The following is a 23,487-nucleotide window of genomic DNA, read 5'->3' as shown; positions in this document are numbered from 1 at the left end:
TCGATTAAAATCCTCCGAAGCGCGAGGAGATAAATATACTCGCTGCGGCGAATGTATCGGATTTGCGGAAATACACACGAACGACCTGTTTGTTTTCAGGATAGCGTGGAACGGCGCAGCTGCCGCACGACGATGGCGGCGTACAAATTGTCAGGAAGAACACGTTCGGATTCCTCGGTGAAATAAGCAACCGCGGATATCGTAAGTGGTAAAGCCGCTTATTCGGGCCGGCGCGGACTTTGCTCAGACTTCCTGCAGACTCTTCACGGCGCTACCATGGTAAAATGAAACTCTTGTCGCACCTGTTGCACGACAGGTGTATTTTTGACGGATGCGCGCGCTCTCGACCGGCATGTGATACCCCGCTCTCTTGCGACTCGTGCCGTCGAATCGCGTCAATCTGACAATCCTGCCCGACAAAAAGGCGTTTCCAATTTTACGCGTGTCGTTCCTAACTTGCTAATCTTGTTCCTAAGTTCGGATCGCGCAAAGCGTTGTCACCATCTTGCTCGAAAATCCCGGAAAAACGCGATCGATCTACTGTCTCTCTCTACTGATCGGATTAAGTGCAAGTTGCGAGATGAACGCATGGCGAGACTGAACGAATGAGTTCCAAGATGGATCTGCGTGTGCGATGAAACGGGGAAATTTATCGCGAATTGTGAGAGATACTGAAGTGAGAGAGAAAGAGATCGAGAGAGCGGCAAAATGACGGACCTGCTCAATATAAGCGAGAAACAGAATATCTGCCTGCTACCGGAAGACTTGGATATGCTGGAGGATCCTCGAACGCCAACTTTGAGAAGGGTCAGTTACGGTATCGTGTTGCCGGCCATTTGTTGCCTCGGCATCATCGGAAATATCTTGAATCTCGTCGTCCTCACGAGAAGAAATATGCGCGGCACTGCTTACATCTACATGAGAGGTGAGTATCATCAATCTATCTATCAATCTATCTATTGCTATCTACTCCTTCGCAAAATCTAGTTTTATGTTTCGGTAAGTGTTTCCAGGTCGAGAATGTTGTCGCAGATAATAATCAGATCATTATTAAACTGTTGCATAACAATTAAAATCTATAATTTAATATTATCTTACAATATTAATATAAAGTCGCAATTAATTGAGGCAAAATCTTTCTCTGGCGCTTTGTAGCGTTAATATAGTATTTATTTGTCACGAAAGCATAGTCATCTCTTCGAGATTGGAAACAGAATAAAATTATCGACGTCGCGATAAGCATTTTCTCGGCGGTGAGATAGAAACGAGCTTATAGTAACGAAAAGTAGATCTGAAAGTAGCCTTAACATCATCTTTCTAGACGAGAGAAAAGGGCGAGTTATAGGTGCATTGAAATAAGAGACGACGGGGAGGAGAAAGCGGCGCCGTTAACAGTGTAATACCTTTCAATAAAATTATTCCATGTTTACGTAATATCGGAACTGGAAGCTCGATTGCATTACTTTCAGTGGGGTGCATTATCGGACGCTCAAGAGCGCGCATGGTTCAATATAGAGAACATCGTTAGCGCGTCGTATTTGCGCACGTCGATTATCCACAATTATTACCTACCGATTATTTTAAACGGAAAACTGAATATCTAAAGAAAAACATTTAAGAAAGAAATGATAAAGATACCTTTGTACATTAAATCATTGTACATACATTAAAGTACAAGGGCCGAGAGAAACCTCATCTTCGCAAGCGCGCGAAGGATGCATTGACAATCTAACGATGCACGCAATTTATTTCTTCTAATATAAATTAAATGGCAATTATTTACGCGCGTTTTTAACGCTAAACTCACTTGAAAAAATGTTGAGCGAAGACCCTTTCTTATTTTAATCTTCCTCTGTTTTGGCAGAAAACATTTTATCCGCAGGAGTGGTTCGCTCGCGCCTCATCCTGAAAGCAGCTGTTAGGAAATAACTTCCGAAACTTCGAAAATTCAACATTATACGCGTAAATTCTTCGTGAAGATTAACTCACACATTGGTAGTTAAAGTGTTAAATCGGCGCGGTGAACTTCATGTTACGTCGAAAATAAACGACGAAATTCTTGATCTCGGTCGATGATTAGACGCACAAGTGAGCCAACTACAAAGAAGCATGTTTATTGTGCGTGAAGATGTGATTTCAGGTATATTGGGATGAGCTTCAATTATGCCGATAAAAATCCTACAATCGCGGGTTTCTTGCGATAACGAGGTGTAAGAGCACCCGACCAGCGTTTTGACACAAGGCCAAAGTAATCAGCGGCTTGTTTCCCGAGCCTCCAACCGAGATTCCGAACCACCATACATATCGCCCTCGACGATCCGGCTCTTTTTTGGCGCCGCGCCATTATTTGTGCTGAACGCCGCCCACGATTTCGACCATTAGCCGCATTTCGCTCTTATTAATAGCCCTTTCATCGTCTCGTGTATTTATAGAAACTTCGAGGAAGGACAATATGTGCTGTTGACATTGAACTTGTTGCCACAGTAATCGATATCGACGAATTAATTAGTCGTAAGAAATGGAGAAAAAAATTCGTTAGAAATAAATTAATCTACGTAAATTGGAAATGGTATTTAACTCTAACATATATCAATTAAATCTACATATCGGTTGGACTTATTTAATAGCCATACTAGCCTTCTCTTCTTCTTTCTATTTTGGTTAAAGATAACTTGATAAGTTAAAATATAAAATATACTCTAAAATATAAAAAAATTCGCGTTTTTTAAATGAACACTTTATTATGCACGTAATATGTATTTTAAGTCTCTACTTTCTACACAAACTTCAATGTCAAGATTGAAACAAACACCGTACAAAATACGTTGCACCTGAAAAACCGTTAATTTATTTTTCAATTTGGAGAGTGGCGGAGATATATCGCGCATACAGAACGCAGTCGCTTTCGGGGAGAAGAACAACAACGAGGTTCCGGACGGTCGGGTCCGGCTATATGCTTTCATGCACGTTCGCTGCGGCGAGTTGTCTTCCGTAGTTTCCGTCCCCGGAACAGAAGATTCGGCGGTTTTTGCGGCGCCGTCGACGTCCATGCCGGTTACCGGGGCAACGTGGCCAAGCGCATTTGGAGAGGAAATTACTCGGCAATTCGATTTCGGTATTTTCGCCGGGTTGCGCGCGCTTCGTTTCGAATGGAACTGGATTCACGATTCTCGTCCCGGTGGGTCGGCACGTTCCCGAGCCGTGTCTTTATCGCCGAGTCGGGTTCCTTAAGGATTATAGACCCCGGCGCGCCGCGGCCGTAACACGTCTCCGCGTATATGAGGCTTCTTCCTTTCGCTTAACTTAACTCCGCAGCCGCAGTTGTAAAGCTGCGGAATACGTACAGCCTGGAGCCCTCCACAGGATCGCGCCGCAAGAGCGCAAAGCCGGCTCTAAGTGGTTTACGTTACCGAAGTGCGCTCGCTGCACGGAAGCATTGTCTCGCGTGTGCTCAATTTTGCTTAATCTGGTCTCGAGTTAATTTTTTTGTCTAAAAAATCCATTTTAGATTACCGTAAATCTCAACTTCTTTACGTGTACATGAACTTTAAAATTCACACATGCAGACGCACTGAGGATAAAAAAAGATCGCGCATGTGTGTCGCGCTACATCAGGTATAAATAATAAAAAAAGACAAAAATGGTTGGATAATTCTCGGCAAAAAATATCGCGAGATTCGCCATGGAGAATCCAGCCGGTTACAGCTGACATGTTGCTGATTCGATATCGATATCCGGTGGAGATATCTCGATAGGAAGTGTCCGAGTACAAGCGATTGCACGAAATTTCCGATTCACTCGGTTTTCTCGCGCACGTTGAAAACGCAGCCTTAGGGGGATTTAGAGGATTAGAAGTCGACGAAATAAAGAGAGAGAGAGAGAGAGAGAGAGAGAGAGAGAGAGAGAGAGAGAGAGAGAGAGAGAGAGAGAGAGAGAGAGAGAGAGAGAGAGAGAGAAAAGAAGAGAGACAGACATATAGAGAAGGATATCACGGTGCAACCTTGCTTGTTCCACATCATAGTCGGAGCTTCTTTGCACAGCTCTCTCTCTCTCTCTCTCTCTCTCTCTCTCTCTCTGGATTCCCTATAGCCGATCTATATACGTATTCCAGACTTTAATCGCCTTCCTTCGAGTTTCCGCGACGCCGGGCTCAACCGTTCTTGATCCCGGTATCCATCAAGAAACTTGGTATCCGGAGTAGGTGTGCCGACACGTTACTCTTCCGTGAAAATTCTCATCTGCTTTCACCATCAAGCTCATCAAGATTAATGATTTAGCTAGCAGTTCGCGAACAACAAACTAATGAAATCTCATTCGAGAGCTCCATAAATAGCGCGACAGTCGCCGCAAATTACGACTGGTTCGCAGCGCACGCTGAATAACTTCATCTATTACAATCGCTTAGAGTTAGGTAACAGATACGCGTTATATTTTATATGATGGAAATGCACCAAGGCTTTCGTAAGTGTTGCACTTTATTATATAACGGCCCAAGCTAATCGTGCCGATTAAATAATTATAGAAACGGTCGGAGAGAATTTATAAACAATCTTAAGAAATGTTAAATATCAACGTGGCGAAAACATAAAATGTTCACGTGAGAAATGTCTCGCGAGAAGGGACGTTCTGTATGTGTGGCATACAATCCGACTCCATGTAGGAATGGTGGAATAAAATCCTGAAATCTCATTCCCTCTCGCTGGTGTAATTTGAGTTTCCACTGGTCCACTACTACCCTTGATCTTGCTACCAAGCAAGGAGATACGCAAGAATATCCGCCTACGCACAAAGGAGATACGCAAAGAGACGTGCCTCTCGCGAGATCCGACTCGTCTTTCATTGTTTATCTTATACTGTTGTATAAAGAACATAGAACTCAAGTATATTTTATGGAACCCTCTGTATACGGTGGAAAATATTTTATTTATAGATAAAAAATAGTCGGAACAAAAATATCAAATTATTAACTATCGTAACATTTCCATCAATAATGACATCTGTCAATCATTCTTATTTACATTGTTTTGTATTACTTCTATTTTCGCTAATTATTTGCTGAAAAAACGTTAACATTGCTATTAACTTTTACTAATGTGCTTTTATTAATTACAGTAACTTTTTATTAATGATTTCAAAAGCAATTATTAAAGATCCTAAATAAATTAGTTACGTTGGTACATTTATTTTTCTTATCTTTATTTATTTAGGACTAACATTTCCTCGAGCAAACTCATCAAACGCGTTGATCGTCCGTCGGATAAGAATCTTTCGGAAATTGCAGAAATTCGCCAGGGGCATTTCCTGCACGGAGATTTATCGCGCGATAAATAGGATATCAACGCTATATCAGAAAATTGGGCAGGGAGCGATTTTCGCTATTCTACCAAAATGACAGATAATGGCTTTCGCGTCATCCGTATGCGCATACGTGTTGCACTGTCGTCTTTAGAATTCCGGATAAGTCGGCGCCAATTCCGTTAGATAAGTGAACGCGCGCGTGATGTACTAGCGTCCGTATCCCTGTGCCCCGTGCGCGGCCGGAGTGCAGCATCAAAATTCCGGCGGCGTCAAATATCAGAGCGTGGAGCACCGGCGGCGGCCGTCACCCGGGCGTGTTGAACGAGGGGAAAGAAAGACGAGAGTCTTTACGCTCCGTGCACGGCAGCGTCGCGCGTATACACGTGCATTGCACCGACGCGTATGTAAATAGCGACGTGTTCGTCGCGCGAGGACGAGGATACGGGCAGACAGGATAAGGAGATGCGCGGCGCGGGTTGCAACGGGCTACGTGCTTTTGAGCCCGAATTCGCGGGTGTATGGAGATTCGAGGCGTGCCTCGAAAAAACCGCGAAAAGCCCTCGTCGAAAGATATTCTTCGATTACATCCGCGTCACTATCGCGACTCAGAGGGAATCCACTCGGAATCCACTCGTGTCTCGCGCTCCACCATAGATTTTACATTCCGTAACAGCGGGGAAAACATCCGCTGATCGTATACGGAACGACGTCGTTAAACTACGTTGCCGAAAGACGATTGAATAACGGCGAGCCATGGCTTCCGCGACTTCCAAGTAGTTTTATCGCGCCACGACCTTTTATCGATACGCCGTTACCATTTTCTCTCCAAGTTCCGCCGCCGTGACCTATTTCGATTCCGCTGCACTTCGTTTACGAATGCCTCGCACGGCGAGTAAGCGGCCGTCGCGCCGCTGGCCTTCGCTTCTCCTCTCGTTCCGCGCCTATTGTTGTCGCGGCTAACAATAAGTAAAGCGCATCTTTCCCTACAGGCCAGATGAGGTGCAACCTTGCGGCACGCGAAATTATTTCGAGGTCGAGTGCCAACATCACCGGGCAATTTATTTGGAATGTTCTAAATCTAGAAATCCGAGAACGCGGAAAGGCGTTAAAATGCATGTCTCGTGACGTAGCGACGTAAAAGAAATAAAGAAATCTCTCTCCAAGTATTTATTGACAGACAAAAGACACCTGTTAACGCGATCTGGTGAAATTCTCTACCTAGAAATTCGCGTTACTCATTTGTAACGTTATAGCGTGAGTCGAAAAAAATCAAACTACAATGGTTCTTTTGTTGAAAGAAAATAACTGGATTTTTCTCGTTTTCTTCGAAAAAATCTTTTGTGATTTGTCCGACAGTGTCCTATGTTTGATATATCGAGATACAACGAGGGACGAGATAAAAAGGGCCATCTGAGTTTGATTATCCCGCCGAGAAGACAATCAGGTTCCCTACAAGCGTTGATCAAAGGAATTATCCGAAACGGAGAGAGCATGTATGTCCGTCTCAAAGTAATTCCTTTAACATGTAACACCTGCGCGCACACGCGTGTGCAGATTTATCGTATTTTTGACACTCCAGGAAACTTCGTTACACGAACAATGCGACGAGAGTTGAGAGAAAAAGAGAAACGGAGATTCGGCTCCTTGTCACCGCGCGCGTGAAGCAGGCTTATTGCTTTTAACTTTTACGTAAGCGATGGCAATTTAACGGAGGGATTGCGCGTGTCTGGAAAGAAAAGGCAGACGAAATAAAGCGGCACTGACGGTATTACTACGTTGATGTCGAAAGGAAGCATAATAATCTCCTCGCCGATTAATTTAGTCGATAAACGAAGTCTCGCTTTAATAAAATTCTAATGTTCTTCTAAAACGTTTTTTTATTCTTCGCATTTTATTACCTTTTTCTCAGTCTTTTACCATTCTACCATTTAGATTTAGAACATTCCAAATAAATCGCCCAGTGACGTTGGCACTCGACCTCAAAACAATTTCGCGTACTGTAAGGTTTTCTCTAAGGACAAAGTTTATCGAGATCCTCCTATCTTCTTTTATAAAAATATCGAGATTGCGTTCTAATTACAGCAAAGTAATTAGGCAGAGACGTGCGTGACGATTTTACGCGAAAACGGAAAAGATATTTTACTTAGCCACGGTGATTACAAGAGGCAAGAGCACCGGGAACGTTATCTCGAGAGACACAGTAAACATTTATAAAGCCGGATAAACCAAAGAGAAACAGAGGGGACAAATAAGGCTTAGCCATCGAACTGCGTGCGCCTGCGTTTCTCAGTCGACAACTCTCCCTTGGAAAAACATTTCAGGAATATCAATATTAAAGGAAATCCCCCTTCCCCCTGATTCTTCGAACAACTCTTCTGACTTCTGGGGCCTGTTGGTCGTGGCGCAAGATCGTTGCCTACTGCAGATTTCTCGCCATCGTTACCACGGAGAAAATCTATTAAATCCACACAGGGGCAGCGGTGTTACAGATCCGAATAACGGCGCGCGGGTTACTTCAGGCTTTATGAATATTAACGATCGCACGTGAGCATTACCGCCCGCTCTCGCCGGAGAGTATTAACCGTCACGTTAAATAACTGGGAGAGCGAGAGCCGCGCGAAATAGCACTCGATGCCGAAATCGATACTGTGAAATCGTTCCAAACGGTCACTATATCGAAACAATCAATTTGCCCGAATGGGAAATACGTGAAGTCGAGAGTTCATGTAAATGTCAATCGAGACAGCTGATTTCGAAATCGTTTCATCACGAATTATGGTGCGTTTCGCGAGTCCCGCAAGTTGAAGGACGGTCGCGAAATTACCTCGTAATTTGCTATCGTCGCGTTAAGATGGATGATGCGTTCACTTTCAAAGGATTGACGTTTAACTTCGCGCGAAAGGTAGGTCAAGACCTGATACCTCTCGTTTCGTAATCCCCTCCGCGTATACACCAGTGATGATCGGCCCGATAAGGTAATATCAGAAACTTCGAGCTGTCCTTCTTCATCGTAATATAATCGGACAAGAGGTTGGTAAATCGAGTTAAGGAATCGTAATGAATGCGGAGTATTTGTCACGTAAAAAGCTCTCAGCATTTTAGTGCGGATTCATCTCTGTGAGTATCTATAATTCGATCACGGAGAAGATTCCTGTACTTTCGCCAGAAAAATTGCAAACTTTTTTGGGTCAGAACCAACTTCGCCATATTCTTTAACTCGTTATGCATAAAACTAGCTTCTTCTGTATAATATCTTAAAAATAAAAAAGAAGATACACAAATACACAATAAGGTATCCAGAACTAATTAAACCTAAAAACCGCATTGCTTAATCAAATTACGAAATAAATCAAATGTGATGTGTAAAATTGTACAAATGTGTCTTCGCACACGTACATGAAAAAAAAGATGTATTAACAGTACAGTTAACAACAGTCTAATTTAAAAAATCTTGTTAATTCAATATAGTTCTTCATTTTTTAATAAAATGTTATTTATTTCGTTAATACTGTTATAAAATTAACAAGATTATCTACAATTAGACTGCTGTTAATACAACATCATTTTTTCCGTATATAATTCGTCAGATTCACTAACGGGTAATACATTCGGAATCGAGCGACATTAAAAAATGGTTGAAAAAGTAAATCTTAGCTGCTCCTCGGAATCCCAGATCGCAGTAGATTTTGCAATTTATATGCGCCGAAGGCCACGTTCGTCTTGGCATCCGGGGGGGAGGGGGGGGCTGCTGCCAATAGTCACGTATAGGACAGGTGGCTCGACGTTGAATAACGCAGAATGGATGAGATCGATTCACTCTCCTGGAAATCCGCGTGTCATTTTGACGATGCCCGTTCGCGGGCAGGACAGTCAATTTGACCGGGGAGAAATCTGTAGACGGGCACTCTTATCTCGCACCCTTCGATCCGAAGTAACATCTCCTCTCGAATACGTAGGTGCAAGCGTGCGATCGTGTTAGGATCGAAGCGAGAACATTCTTCGCCCATCTTCTTGATAAGAAATATAAGAAGAAATTACGCGAATACGCACGGTAACGAGAATCGATCGGGAACAGAATATCTCTACTGAATATGTATCGTCTCACTCGCGGAATTACGCCAGCCGCTGCGTCTCCGCGAAATGATAATAATAATCGATCCGAAATTCATAAATTCATAATGCCTCCCGCAGCGGTGTCGACGTGGATTTAAGGATTCAGTATAGCGCCTGGCGATATATTAAGAAACTGCAGACTACCTGTAGCCCATAAATATTCATGCCCACCCCGACATTACCGCGCAAGATAATAATTAACAATTCAATTTACTTCGTGCCGCTGTCGCGATCGCTTTTTCTTCGCGCCACGGGAGAACCTAATATTGATACGGAAGTTTTCGCACGGAACATCGAAGTTTCTTCTTTTTTTTTCTTGCAAAAAAACGCACGTTGACTTTGCCTTTATATCTTCGAGGAAAATCAAAGACGTGAGTGCGGCTTTGGTTTTCCTTCGTCAAATATCTCGCGCGTTGTATGAACAGCGCAAAATGTGCATCCCCTATCGCCCAACTTTTGCTAAAAAACGAATCTAGGAAAAACCCTTTACGCAAACATATTCTCATATCGTCCGACGGCGATAAGAGGTTGGAAAAATTCTCACGAGTCTCTCTCTGACTTTTCCTCTATTCTCTCCTCCACTTTCGCAGTGATAATCCGTTTCAATGCCGTACCCTTTTGCCGCTCGTACGATGAAATCGCAGTTATCGCGGGACGATTTATTTGAGGACGCTTCACTTTTAAAAGAAAATACGTAATACTTGCTCCCGCGAGTACGATGGAGCATTTCCGGAAGCGGTTAAACAGCAGCGGCGTCGTTCGCTTAAGCCGTGCATTTGCATGGCGGCGACATCGTGTTTCAGCCGGCGACTAAGGAGATTCAGTGGCCCCGATCTTAAGGTCGGCCTTAAGGTAAGACAACTCGAGATTACGAGGGACAAACGAATGTTTTACCTTCGTCAGCTCCGTCGTATCCACTCCGCGAGACCTCGCGGATGTAAAACGCTGCCAAGCGGGACGCGCTATCGAAAATCCATTAACGTTCACAGACATGCATTGATCGGCACAAAAAAAAAGATTATCTTAATCCTATCGCGAAGAGTAAAACATGGAGAAATCTTCGCCGTACGAGAACTCGCATTCCCACTGCTTTCCCGATTTCTATCGCTGAACGCTCGATTGACTCTCTCGGTCAGATATCGACGTAAGTCACGCGCGGCAAACAAAATTCAGATATGGCACATATTTAACGTTAAATGTGCGGCGAGAATACGGAGTACTCTATTCAGGACGTTTCCGGTCTTTACAGTCCCGATGTATTGCCTCCGTGTGATAATCGAGACCATGCAGACTGCGCCGAGGGACCATTATAGCTTCACTTAACGTTCCACGGCGCGTCATTCCAAGCCACATGCCATACATTTTCACGTACACGGCGAAACCACTGCGCGCAAGTTGCACGTGCGGGTCTTCTTATTTCCGCGCGTATACCGCACATCAAGCCGTCGCGACGTTTATTTACTAACAGAGACTTACCCCGTGCCGCGAAAGCTCGCGAATTTACACTCTCATTACGCGGATCGCGGGAGGGAAATTACTGGCGGAATTACTTCGAAAGATTCGGAAGATTAAAGCGGCAGAAAACACTCTGCATTTTTCGCCTCAACAGTAAGAGTAAAACAAAATGTTTTTTTTTTAAATCCAATTGATTTCCAATCGTTTACAGCTCAGGAATTAATCAGAGAATACATGAATAAAGAAAAATAAAATACGAAACTATTGTTGCTATTATTAATTTTCACATATAACTGTTACGATGAAAAGATACGTTCTCCAATTTTAAGCGATCTAAGTTTTCCGACGTGAGATTACACTCGTCTACTTTTTAATTCGATCCGAGTTGATGCTAAGAGGATTAGCGCATTGTTAAAAAGTACGCTACATCTTTCTTGGCGCGGGATACGGTCCAACTTTTCCGAAGCGAAAGAATTCGCGCCACGTTGTCGTAGGACAAGATCCGTCTTCGCCGACGGATACATCCGTCTTGACGTCGTTTAATTTTTTGATATAACGACCAGGAGGAGGGACAGATTTCACGGCGGATATATACGGCGGGCGTCGGTGTCCGATTGCCGGGCGCGATTTAGGACAACGGTTAATCTTCCGGGAAAGTTTCGTCGTGCCGTCCTGACGTTCGCCCAACTTTTCTGACGCCCGACATAGTGAAGCGCTCAATCGCGGCTGTCACGTCTTACCGCCGCGATTCTTTTTGCTCCACGAAAATTCCCGCTTTCTCATGGCGGCGACCACGCCGATCGCAATTTGCGACATACCCGGCGTTGGAACTCATGCACATGGAAACAAGATCGTCCGAAATGCCGGAACTCTCGTCGAAGTAGATAGCGAACGGCTGAAATGACTCGTAACTTAACTTGCGTATGTTTACGATCGTGGGGGAGGACGAGACTCGACCGTGGGCTATGAGTTTGCTCGCTGCTGATCTTTCCGGTCGATATTTTCGCCACGAGCTCGTAGCGTAGGCATATCTGCCGAGGTCGAGTTATTTTGATACGACCGCCCATAGTTTACCGTTGACACCGTGTAACTTCATGAAATTACGATTCGGAGAAGAACGGAGGTGAGTAAACTCAGTTTAATGGCCAGCCAATTACTCGCACGTGGTCATTCGCCGGAAGATTCTGGGAATCAATTTCTTAACATAAAAAATAGAACTAATTTTTGCTGTTTTACTGAAAGAAACACATCACGTATGAACGACGGTGCGCTGCAAGAAATCTAGATTAATTCTAAACTTCATGGGATATTTTTACTTCCTGGTAAAGGAAAGTTCCAGAGATAAAGATAAAGTGTTCGCACGAAGTTAAATCCATCATCCAGCGCAAGCTTAGCGTCATATCGTCCAGCCGCACCATTATTCGCGCCCTGTCCTGCCTCATGAGTAATAAGGGACAAACGATGCTACACAATATTTCATCAAACTTCGTCTCTAAGCAATAAAACGAATCTCACTTCGAAGGGAGGCTTGTAAACCTGGCGTACCCGTCAGTAACACGGAGTAAATTGAGCGTCATAAACGTGGGGAGCGTCGACGGCGGCGGCGGCGTCGACGGCGCGGCGTCCCGGAATCCCGGATATGGATAACGATTTAATTCCTTTCGCACTGGAGTCTATTCCCGGCGGAAGGCCTCGCATTCGCGGAGAGCTGCCCCGGGGGGCGTCGCGCAGTAAAAAGGATAACGAGGGCCGGCGGAGCGGAGAATGCACTTTGTATGCAAACGCACGGAGAACGGTCGTTAATTCCCGAGCACCGAACGAACCGAGCGAGCGGCTCGTCTTCTAAGATAACCCCCTCGTTATGTCGAATGACTAGTTAAAACTTCTATATCCGGCCGTCGACTAGCGAGCGTGGCTTAAATCCTACGAGTGGTCGCTCCGACGCACGAATGCGCCAACTCGTTAACGATCTTTTCTCTCTCATCGTCAGAGGGCGGATCAATTATATAGTTTTGTGCAAAAAAAAAATAAAAAAAAATACTTTCTTGTAATCCCACGTGCGTTATTCCAACCAACAGAAAAATCTATCTCCAAAAGCTTCCCATTGTCTTCTCGATTGTCTCGTACATACATCTTAATCGAATGGATACGAGCATCGAGTCGTTGCACGGCAGATATGTCGTTTCTGCAGACGAGCGCGATGGGAAGGAAAAGAGTTATTGTAATCCCTCGCGCGTCTATCTAAGGACGATTCCTTCGGATGCTCGGAATATCGAGCGATATGCGCGGCAATACTCTCGACGTTATTTCCCCGGAGATGCGTGTCGAGAACACACGCGAATTAAATCCTTCCGCGCGCGACGTACACGTACGTCCGGTACGCGAAAGTCGTATATCAACGTATACGCGGTATCGACGTTCGCCTTTTCGCGCGTCGCGCCGCGGCCGCTTGCAATTCCCGAGATCGACGAGCTGGAATCCCTAAACAGTCGCGATCCGTCGATCGATTCGCTCCCGATTGATTCGTGCTTCGTGCGAGCCGGCATCCGTCTCCGAGCGAATCTTCGCGTCGCGAAATAGCAATTCGTTCGTTGCGCGAGACATATGCGATTTATCTGTCTGCAAAAAGAGAATCTCGGGGGGCTAACGTACCCTCATTAATCCGTTAACTTTGTCCGTGTCGTCTGGTGTAAACAGCGATTAAAGAGACGGTGGTGAATCTCGAGGAATCTCGGCGTGAACATCGGTAATGTTCTTTTTTCGTTGTCCTTGCGCTACGATATTACTGCGGAATGGTTTATTACCGAGTGTGCAATACTGCAGCACTCACCCTCATTTCGCCCGCTACCATTTCTAGTCGTTATGAATTTCCAACGACTGGGGGTCACTGTCCTGCTTTCAGGTATATTAGCTATATATCTAAGCCAAATTATCAGAACACAAAAAATTTTATATGGAATTAATTTGCTAATTATTTGCTATTTTTTGCTTTTAAAAGTAATTTTTTTGTTCTAGCTATTAAAAAGTTACGAAGGGCTGGATAGCTTACGATTAAGCTCTATCCAGCCATTATAAAAAAAACATATCTACACAAGTCAAAGCAAAAAGTTAATAATACCAAAATTATTTGTTATGCAAAAAATAGCAAATAATTAGCAAATTAATTCCATATAAAATTTTTTGTGTTCTGATAAATTTGGCTTAGATAGCTTAATATACCTCCTGATTTCAACGTTGATTTCTATATCGTTTCAAAAGATCTTCTTATCTACCCGATCTATTATGCTAATAAATTTTACGGATCGCGGCGAAGTGCTATAGATTTTTGTACGTTCAATGGCCTATCAATAAACCGTCAGGTGTCATTCGGTCCCGTTTACAACAGATCACGATTATTACAACGTTCTATTATACCGTAACGAAATTTAAATCCAAGACAATATTAACGAAGATCCCGGAGTGTCTAATAACTATTGTTCGGGGATATCCACTTAGAGCAGTTTATTAACTCGAGAATAAATGCAGCGGCTGCACTCGACGGAGATACGAATAAGGTATGGGGCGCGTCGGGCGTCTGCAGAAGTAATGGGAACTTCGTATTACGTGCGTTTTTCAACAGGTGGTGTGAACACCGGCGCGGAGGCGTGCTGAGTACAGCGAGACGTATCGTAAACTGTAGGAAAAAACGCTCCGCTAAATTCAAAGTCTGACTTCTACCGCGCTGCCTCGGATCAAACATCCATTATTTTTTTATAAATGTTATACCCAATTTTAACATGAGTTAATAAAATGAAATATCTCTACATTAATTCGTACAAATTGTGATCAGATAAATTTGTTTCGAACAATTCTGTTTAGGCCTCGATTCAAAGGAGATATGGGATCCAGTCTTAGCCTTCATCCAGGAATAACATCTGGACGCATGTCATGTCGTTGTCATTTATCTGAGAAAATGTTTTTTCTTTCTTATATTATTTCGATCGCAGGACATTGATATTCTATAGATAACACCCGGCCGGTGACGTCGGCAGGCTCACCAGTATGGTAAGCCGTCTTATCCCATTTTTGAAATTCGCCTGCTCCGACCGACCGCGAATCATTCGAGCACGCGCGTGTATACCGTAGCACTTTTGACATAAATAAATGACGCAATTAACGATCTGCGCGAAAACAGCCGCTTTTATGGAGTTAAAGTATCTCCGTTCAGGTGCGCGACGTCGTAGTTACGCCGCGAGGATGTTGACAAATGAACGCTACAGCTGGCTTCTCCCTCAGGATTTCGATAAATTAAACATGCCGGGAGGACGCGATTTGTAAAATGTCGCCGCGGGATGCCGGGCGACAACGTCGCCCGGCGAGACATCGCGACATTTTTCTTCACTATTCCTGTATTTGTCGGCACACACGCACTCGCTCGGATGCAGGGTGGATGCAAAATATTAACTTCAGACGTGACAACGATGCAGCGTTTTGTAGTGCGTGACATGATGTATTTGTCAGTTGTAAGAATTTCAGAAATTTGTACGTAATTTCAATGTAACATTATTGAACGAAACGACATTAATTGCATAGAAATATTCGTTCATCAATATTCGCTTCGCTTTATTGAAGGTAATTAACGTGAAATGAATCAAATTGAAATTTTATATCTTTCGAAACTTCATTGAAAAAATACAGTTACCTATCAGCATTTATGTAATCGAATGGATCGATCGTGTACGAGGTCTGACAATAAAGTTTGCGAACTCGTCATGGTACAATTGATACATTATTGCTTATCACTATATCCCCTTAAAAGTAGTCCTTTTGGGAAGCTATACACTGATGCCAGCTCCTTGTCCACCCTTTGAAGCAGTTTTGGAACTGTTGTGAAATGGCCTTCAAAGGTGCCGTCGTGTTACTCTTAATTAATGTCATTAACGTCATAAAAAAGTGCGTTCTTTTCAATGTTTTTTTATTTTTGAGAATAAAAAGTTACATCGGATATGGCTCCGTGTGACTCTTTTTTATTTCCAAAGATAAAGGAAACATTGAAAGAAACGCGGTTTAATGACGTTAATAATAATAATTAAGAGTAACCCGACGGCAGGGGCCATTTCACGGTTCCAAAACTGCTTTGAAGGATGAACAAGACGCTGGCATCGGTGTGTAGCTTCCCAAGGGGACTACTTTGAAGAGGATCACAGTGATAATCAGTAATAAGATATGTAGCAATTGCACCGTGACGAGTTCGTGAACTTTATTGTCAGACCTCGTATTATTTGCGAAGTTTAAATATATCGATTTCTTCAATGTGATCCGATTAATATGGATATTAACCATTGAGTCTCTACGAAGCACTCAAGACGCTCGTAAAATGTGTCAAACGATAATGCGTTGCTAGCACTTCCATTAGACGCGAAGGGAAAGGGAAAAGAGTTTCAGCCACGTTTTGCAGCACGTAAATCAATGATCTAATACATGACAGCTGTTTCGGGAAAAAAAAGATCGGCGTATTTCGTGAGAGTTTCTCGACCTTCGTGTCGCACGCGATAGATGTCTGTGCAAATAAACTAAATGTGCGTCCTAAGATTTATTTCTGTTCAACGGCTTTATCAATTGAAACTTTATGGATCTGTCACCTCTTTCATGCCCTTTTCTCGTTAGTCAGTTTTCGGTGGACAAATAAGGAAGTGCCAAAATGGGGGAATCGGCCAATCAACGTGATAGGGTTTAGTAAACGAACCGTGGCCCGAAAACAGGTCACTGACACATTAATCCAGTCGCAGCGTCTGCGTGCGTAACGAGCATCGACGCCCACCGACGTCCGCCCGTCGCCTTCCAGAAAAATGGAAAGCACGGACCAGCCGCGGTGGTTTCCGGTAATTGAGGCACGACGGTCACTTTGAGATGCTGTTCCTCTCGTCTTACGCAGTTTCAAATTCATTCGTCAAACGGATGTCTCGTTGGACTGGCGACTCTATTCTTCGCACGTAACAAAGGATAAGTCCATGATGGTTTTAAGGCTTATTACAACAGCTTATTACATTAGCTATTGCACATTAGCTTATTACATTATTATATTAATGCGATAAAAGAAACTTCGCGCTTGCGAGAGGTTCGGAACGTATAAACTGAAGCAACAATTATTACGTAATTTCTCGATTTTGAAAGTATTTCTGTTACTTCAATTTCAATCAAGAGAGAACGTAACGACTTATATATCATTTTCCGCATAAGTTTAATTTCGTAACTCTGTTCGCGCGTCGCACATAACAAAGTAAACAAAGGATAAATAATGATAGTTTCAAGACTTATTGCGATAGCTTATTACATTAGGTTACATCGCATTATTACATTAATACAATAAAAAAAGAAAATAAGCTTCGCGTACGCAAAAGGTCCAGAGTATAAACTACAGGACAATAATTATAATGCGTATAATTTCTCAATTTTAAAAATTCTATTACTTTAATTTCAGAGAGAGAATGCAGCAACTTATTATATACCATTTTCCCCAAATTTAATTTGTCGATAAATAAATGACATTATATAAAGAACTAATGTCGTAACATATTATCTGGATTGCGTAGTTTTAATTAAGTACTCGTCCCTGTTTTGCCAAGTGGATGCGATGCTTGACGTCGTATTTGTACACACGTGTTTACTTACGGGTAGAGTTTCGTTCACGCATCAAGAAAGTAATTTGAAGAAAATGACGAAAGCAAGGGAAAGATCCTAGAGGTACTAGACTCTACTCACTCGCCGATTCGCGAAGAGATCGTGAAACCCAATGAAACCTAGCTGGGTTCTTCGTGACTGTTACTGACGGACGCACGGCAAGAAATCGTAATTTAAATGGAAAGATGCAATTTCGCCTTAATGCGACGGCTCCGACGTAAAAGTTTTACGAGCTTCCACGGGCTACGCGTCGAGTAGCCGAGCGGAAAACTCGACTTTCATTCGCGCGACATTAGCCAATTTCCGGGCGATTCTTGCGACTTTCATACTCCAATGAGCGTGTACCGCGTGCTTTAATAAACTTTAGGGAAGAAAAGAAGACCGAGGGAGAACTTTTCTCTCGCAATTAAAGTGTGCCGTTCTACGGACAAAGTGTTTAGGGGTGGCTCTCTATGAGACGGCTGCAGAACGCGAAATGTAGGTCGGTTGGTAACGGAGGCAACGACTGGAGGGGTTGAAACCACCCTTCCTATCCACCGCTCGGTTATCATCGACCACAGGAACGTGCGTTACCAGCAAGCTCGTCGAGCTTATCGGCGGCTGAAAGCTCGAGGGTCGGTATGACGAAGCGAGGGTTGATAAAACTGCCTTGCTTGGAGTTCATTCGTCCGTACATTGGTTGAAGATAATTCAGAAATAATTACTGATCTACATTAAACCGAAATAACGCTTATACATTTTTTTATTCATGTATGTAATTATTAATTATGAAATAATAATTAACTAGAAGTTTTGTCAATTTTATACAAGCAACTATTTTAAACAACAAAATGTTTGTTAATGTATCCGAAGAAACTTTCTTTCATCACATTTGTATTCGTATGTGAGCAATTTTCTCTGCAATTTGCGTTGTACGAGGCAGGAGAAGGAGACGTCGACATTTAATTGCGCTCAGGAAATACCGCGGAACGAAACGGTAAATACGAGCGTTAATTGGTCTCAATGGACGGTAAAAGCCCGTAACAGGAGACGAGGAGCAACTAGCGGCGCGGTCGACCGTACGAAAACAGGAAATCAATGGAAATTGGCAAAAAGTGCGTATCCCGTTTCGATTGTCTGAATTCACGAGAATTCGATGAAGTTTTAATTTGAGAGTGATACGTGCGGGAAATAAAACTACTGCGCGTTCGTGTGACGCTAACGGTTGAATAACGACTGAGCGAAATGTATGCTATTTTACAAGTGACATTTGGCTAAGAGAACGGAGAATTATGATGAAAGCGTTAACATTTTACGTGACCAGGAACGCATAACGGGCCAGGAACTGGCGGATATCAAATGCGCGAAGAGTATATAAAACGGTAGAAATGGCTAAGAACATTCAGGGATCCCGTAATAGATCCTGAAGAGTGATTTAATCCTATTTCCGTCGTTCTACGCGACGGCTTCCGTGGAGGCGGAATGAAAAATTCTACCGCGGTGACAGAATATTTAAAGAAGTTGCGAGAATGATTAAGTGAATCGTGCGCAACACTCGCCCGCTGTGTTCCGGGTTTATGAAATCAAGTTAACTCGGTCTCGGGGCCTCCGCTCTTATTTTTCCCTGTCTGATCATCCTCCTTAACTACGAGCTCGACTCCTTTTTTTGTTGCAGGTTACTCCGCGGCGGCGCTCCTTGCGATCCTTTTCTGCATTCCTTTCGCGTTGCGGGTGCTCATCCACAAGGAGACTGGGGGATGGAACAGCTGGCTCCAGGCCTTCTACCATGCTCACCTCGAGCTCTTCCTTGGGAACGGCTGCCTGGGTACGCTGAATTTCGCTATCGACGAAAATCCCGCGGAACGTACTGCAAAATTACGCCTGCGAATAGTCCAATCAACTTGCTCTCTCATTTTCTCTCTCTCTTTCTCTCTCTGTCTTTTTCTCTTTCTCTCGCTCACTCGCATTTCTTATCTTTCATTAACACTATTCTCGCGGAAACAACTGATCCTCGGGACGGAGGAGAGAATAAATTCATCTGCATTATCCATGCTCTCCGCATCGCTCGTGAAAGAAACAGAAGATCGCTCGTTACGGGAATTCTCGCTCGCGGCGGAAAACTTTTGCTTTCCCGTATCTTGCAACTCTTATAAGTTACAGCGATTATAGCGATTAGAAATTCGCTCTGATGCCGGTACAAAGAAAAAAAATTAGAAAAAAATAGAGAAGAGAAAAAGAGCGTTAAACCATTTTGTAGATGATGCGAAACGTGTTGCGAAAATTTTTTGATTGACGCTGTAGCTATTGTGTGTGTGAAAACGCACAGGTGCCTACGTGACGAGGAGAGCTTTTAAGGCCGACTCGACATAGCACTATATTCGAGAGATATAGGGGTTAATTGTATGCATAGGGGTTGGAGTAATGATGCTTCTGGCATTGACAGTGGAGCGTTACGTAAGCGTCTGTCATCCCGGACACACGCGACCACTCTGCGGACCACCTCACCTAACAGTGGTGCTCATCCCTTTGGTTACATTTCTCGTTTATCTGCCGAGCGTATTTCGAGGTGAAATTACGACCTGCCTGCTGGCACCCGGCGGTCCTCTAATCTACCAGAAGAGAGACAATCAGTCGTTTCTCGACTCGTGGTACTATCAGGTAATCCATATTTCTTTTTCTGCTTGCGAAGTTACCCTTCTCTTCTAACAACAATTTCGAAATAATACTTTAAAATCATAAATAACCGAATGTAACGTTATTAATTTGTCTGTTCATTTATTAATTATTTATAACATTATTAATGTTAATTATTGTATATGTAGAACGTGCGCCATTGGTCTAAATTCACAAAAGTATCTGATATCCAAAATGAGATCTGACATTTAAATAAAGCAGGTCAGGATTTCTGGAACACTCACAGCGTATTTAGTTATATTGTGTTTGTGTGTGCGAGCTTAAAATGGTTTACACCGTATTTAACCTCAAATTCTAATTTTACGGGCCCTTCGTGATCGCGAACATGTATTTCAGGTGTACAAGGTGGTGTTAGAAGTTGTTTTTAAAGTGGCACCGACGATCCTCCTCGCCGGATTCAATCTGAGAATAATGATAGTGTACAGAAGGTCCTGCGAGCGACGTCGGAGAATGACCTTATCGAGAACCGTCAGCAGCGACGAGGATCCCAGAACTTTCGCCGAAGAACGGAGGCTCATCCTGCTCTTAGGTAGCACCAGCATCCTCTTCCTAGTCTGCGTCAGTCCTATGGTTATCTTGAACGTCACACTCAGCGAAAGCAATCTCAACCATTATCCTTACCAGGTGAGGAGATCCACCCCCAAATATTTTGTACATTGTCTCTCACTTCCGAATGACAATTACTGTTGGAACACATATTCACTCTTGCTTGCAATTTAATATAAATTAACAATAGAGTTGAATCCCAAATTAAAAGTTAATTTACGAAAACAATTCTATTTTTTCTCCAAATTATGTATTTTTGTTCTCATCATCGTTTTATTGCTCAGCAAGAATTCTATCAGAATTTATTTTTCCCTATACCTTTTCTTTTTGAATAATTGATTTAATTATTCCGGCATGTTCTCCCGCCCCTAATACGTGACTTCATCAATAATGAATCCGTCCATTAATTCGCTGCGTTTCGGTTGCAGGTGTTCCGAGCGCTGGCCAATCTGCTGGAAGTGATCAATTACTCGATCACGTTTTACATTTATTGTCTCTTTTCCGAAGACTTTCGGAACACTCTAATTCGTACCCTGCAATGGCCGTGGGTCAAGAGCGACCAAAGTGGTAGAAACCTGCCCATGAAACGTTCCCCGATACCGAGACCAACGACAACCACGACGACCCCGCCAACCACCACAGTCGCGACCCCCGGACATCTGGCTCGTGCCAGCGTTTAACACGGATTTTTTGCCATCGATCCTGGCGTCAACCGCTCGGTCGCCAAGCGGTGGAACAAAAAGGACTCGAATCTAGCGCGGGAGTCGCGGGACTGACGCACTGTAAATGTCGGGACTGTGTGTGAGAGCAAAAAAATCTGTAAAATAGTCGGGTATCCAAACAATATACATATGTGTACGCCGATTAAGCACAATTGCGTGGGACATTCTCGTTTAGGTGTGCGAGCATAATGGTGATAATAGTAAACTAACGAAAATTTCTTGCGGTGATTAAACAGCTGTTTCTTTGACCGACGAAATGATTACGGGTCGGGTATCCAAACAATATACATATGAGTACGCCGATTAAGCACAATTGCGTGGGACATTCTCGTTTAGGTGCGCGAGCATAATGGTGATAATAGTAAACTAACGAAAATTTCTTGCGGTGATTAAACAGCTGTTTCTTTGACCGACGAAATGATTACGGCGAAAAAACATTTTATGCCGGACGCTTCCTACGAATCTTCTTACGAGTCGATCCACAAGAAAGTATTCGAACTATGATTATATTCTCTGTGTACCGGTGAAGTCCGGAAATAGTTGCAGAGTACCAGAATGGCCACATCTACGAAACATTCCTGCATACTAACGCGGCTTAAAGCCGGGCGTGTCTACATGATTGCTGCTGTTAAATTTGAACGTTTGACCATTCCGGGGGCGTCAAATCGACCGACCTGATTAATAGCCGATATCCGATTATCTCTTACTGCGTTGAACGATATGCTCGTTCGGCGATCGCGCGAAAGCGAGCGTGAATACGTGAACGTTGAAATACTCAACTTTGCGAAACAACGATGAAAGTACATAAAGACAAGAAATTCTGTGTAAGCCATCGAGTAAGCCCCATAGGACTCTTTCGTGCTCTAAAGTACAAGCTGGAAAAGTTTCTAACGTCGTCGACCAAGTTTGAGAGCAGAGAGAAAGAGAAAGAGAGAGACGGAGAGGAAACGAAGTCGCCGCAATGCGTCCGTGTGCATTGCGACGCGAAGAATTTATCAGAATTCGCGCGGAGACGCGGCTACAAGACTTGTGCATCGAGTCGCGAGCGATCGCCGTCGCAGTTGGAAATTAAACGAGAGAGTGCTCGAGGAGCGCCGGGCGAGGCGAGACGAGAAGAAGGACGAGAAAAGGAAAAATCGAAATGTGTCAAGTACCTGATCGTACAAGGGAATCTTTCCCACGAGAATCCACGGGAATAACCGAGGCGAAATCGAGGCGAAAGAGACTGCGTTAATTCCGGGATTGCCGGAAACGGAAGGACAAAAGGCGCGCCGAAGAAAGGTGTGCCGCAGCTTCTCCGAACACTTAAAATAACGAATAATGTTGAGAAATATTTTATGCGCGATGAATCATCGTGATTTATTTCCGTGTGAGTGCTATATAATTAAACGCTACCGAGCGCCGGTGAGATTACATATGTCTCGTCTTCATTGTGTTATCGGCATTAATATTTTAACATCGCAATATATCTTCGCTGTCGATAAGCTACGTTCGATTAGACCTAAGCAATTTATGTATAGCGCTCGGTAACGCCGCCCTCGTCCCCCGGGACGGGAATTGAATTTCACAACGAGGAGGATAGCGTATTGAAAGAACAAAAGAGCGTATCGCGATATATACGAGCGAGCGTACGAACCGCTGGCCTCGCCTTACGGATCTAACGAAAGGACCGCAGGCTGGCTACGATAATAATATTCCATCGAACTCTCGCCAAAATAAACCGCTACCTCCTGGTTGCATCGCGTTTCGAAAATAGATGCCGCACTACGGAGAGATATTCTCTCCCCCGGGAAATCGATAATTAAATTCGTCGCAACGGATCCGTCCGCGCTCGTGGTTCGATGGTAATATTATTTCGCTTATTTGCATACGTAAATCCCAACAAAGAATATTTCGCGACGCGTATCTCCCTTCCCGGACCGGGCGTCTCGTTCGGCAACTTTGGCGAAGTGCGCGTGAAGAAATAAATTCGGAGAAACGTCTATTCTGTTTTCAGAATCCCTGCGTCCTCCCCATCCTT

The 23,487-nt window shown here is 43.6% G+C and overlaps 2 protein-coding genes across 4 annotated transcripts in view; one reads left to right on the top strand and one right to left on the bottom strand.

Annotated features, from left to right (window-relative positions):
- Positions 1 to 23,449, top strand: part of LOC139771170 (probable G-protein coupled receptor B0563.6) — a 38,269-nt gene extending 14,820 nt beyond the window's left edge. For 2 of the 3 annotated variants that reach the window (XM_071703730.1, XM_071703731.1), the window contains exons 2-6: positions 100 to 925; positions 19,181 to 19,330; positions 19,916 to 20,163; positions 20,536 to 20,823; positions 21,174 to 23,449. In XM_071703730.1, the coding sequence (XP_071559831.1) occupies positions 709 to 925; positions 19,181 to 19,330; positions 19,916 to 20,163; positions 20,536 to 20,823; positions 21,174 to 21,425 (1,155 nt within the window). In that variant the 5' untranslated portion in view covers positions 100 to 708 and the 3' untranslated portion in view covers positions 21,426 to 23,449. The remainder of the gene's footprint in view (positions 1 to 99; positions 926 to 19,180; positions 19,331 to 19,915; positions 20,164 to 20,535; positions 20,824 to 21,173) is intronic. The other variant, XM_071703732.1, reaches the window with a different exon arrangement.
- The window catches only part of LOC139771176 (alpha-tocopherol transfer protein-like), a 106,328-nt gene that overhangs the window by 43,051 nt on the left and 39,790 nt on the right, over positions 1 to 23,487 (bottom strand). The gene's annotated exons all lie outside the window — the stretch shown is intronic.

Source organism: Temnothorax nylanderi, unplaced genomic scaffold (genome assembly GCF_030848795.1).
Source record: "Temnothorax nylanderi isolate EJ_2023f unplaced genomic scaffold, tnyl_v1.0 TNYL_tig0036_pilon, whole genome shotgun sequence".
NCBI lineage: Eukaryota > Metazoa > Arthropoda > Insecta > Hymenoptera > Formicidae > Temnothorax > Temnothorax nylanderi.
This window is presented reverse-complemented; position numbering and strand designations above follow the sequence as displayed.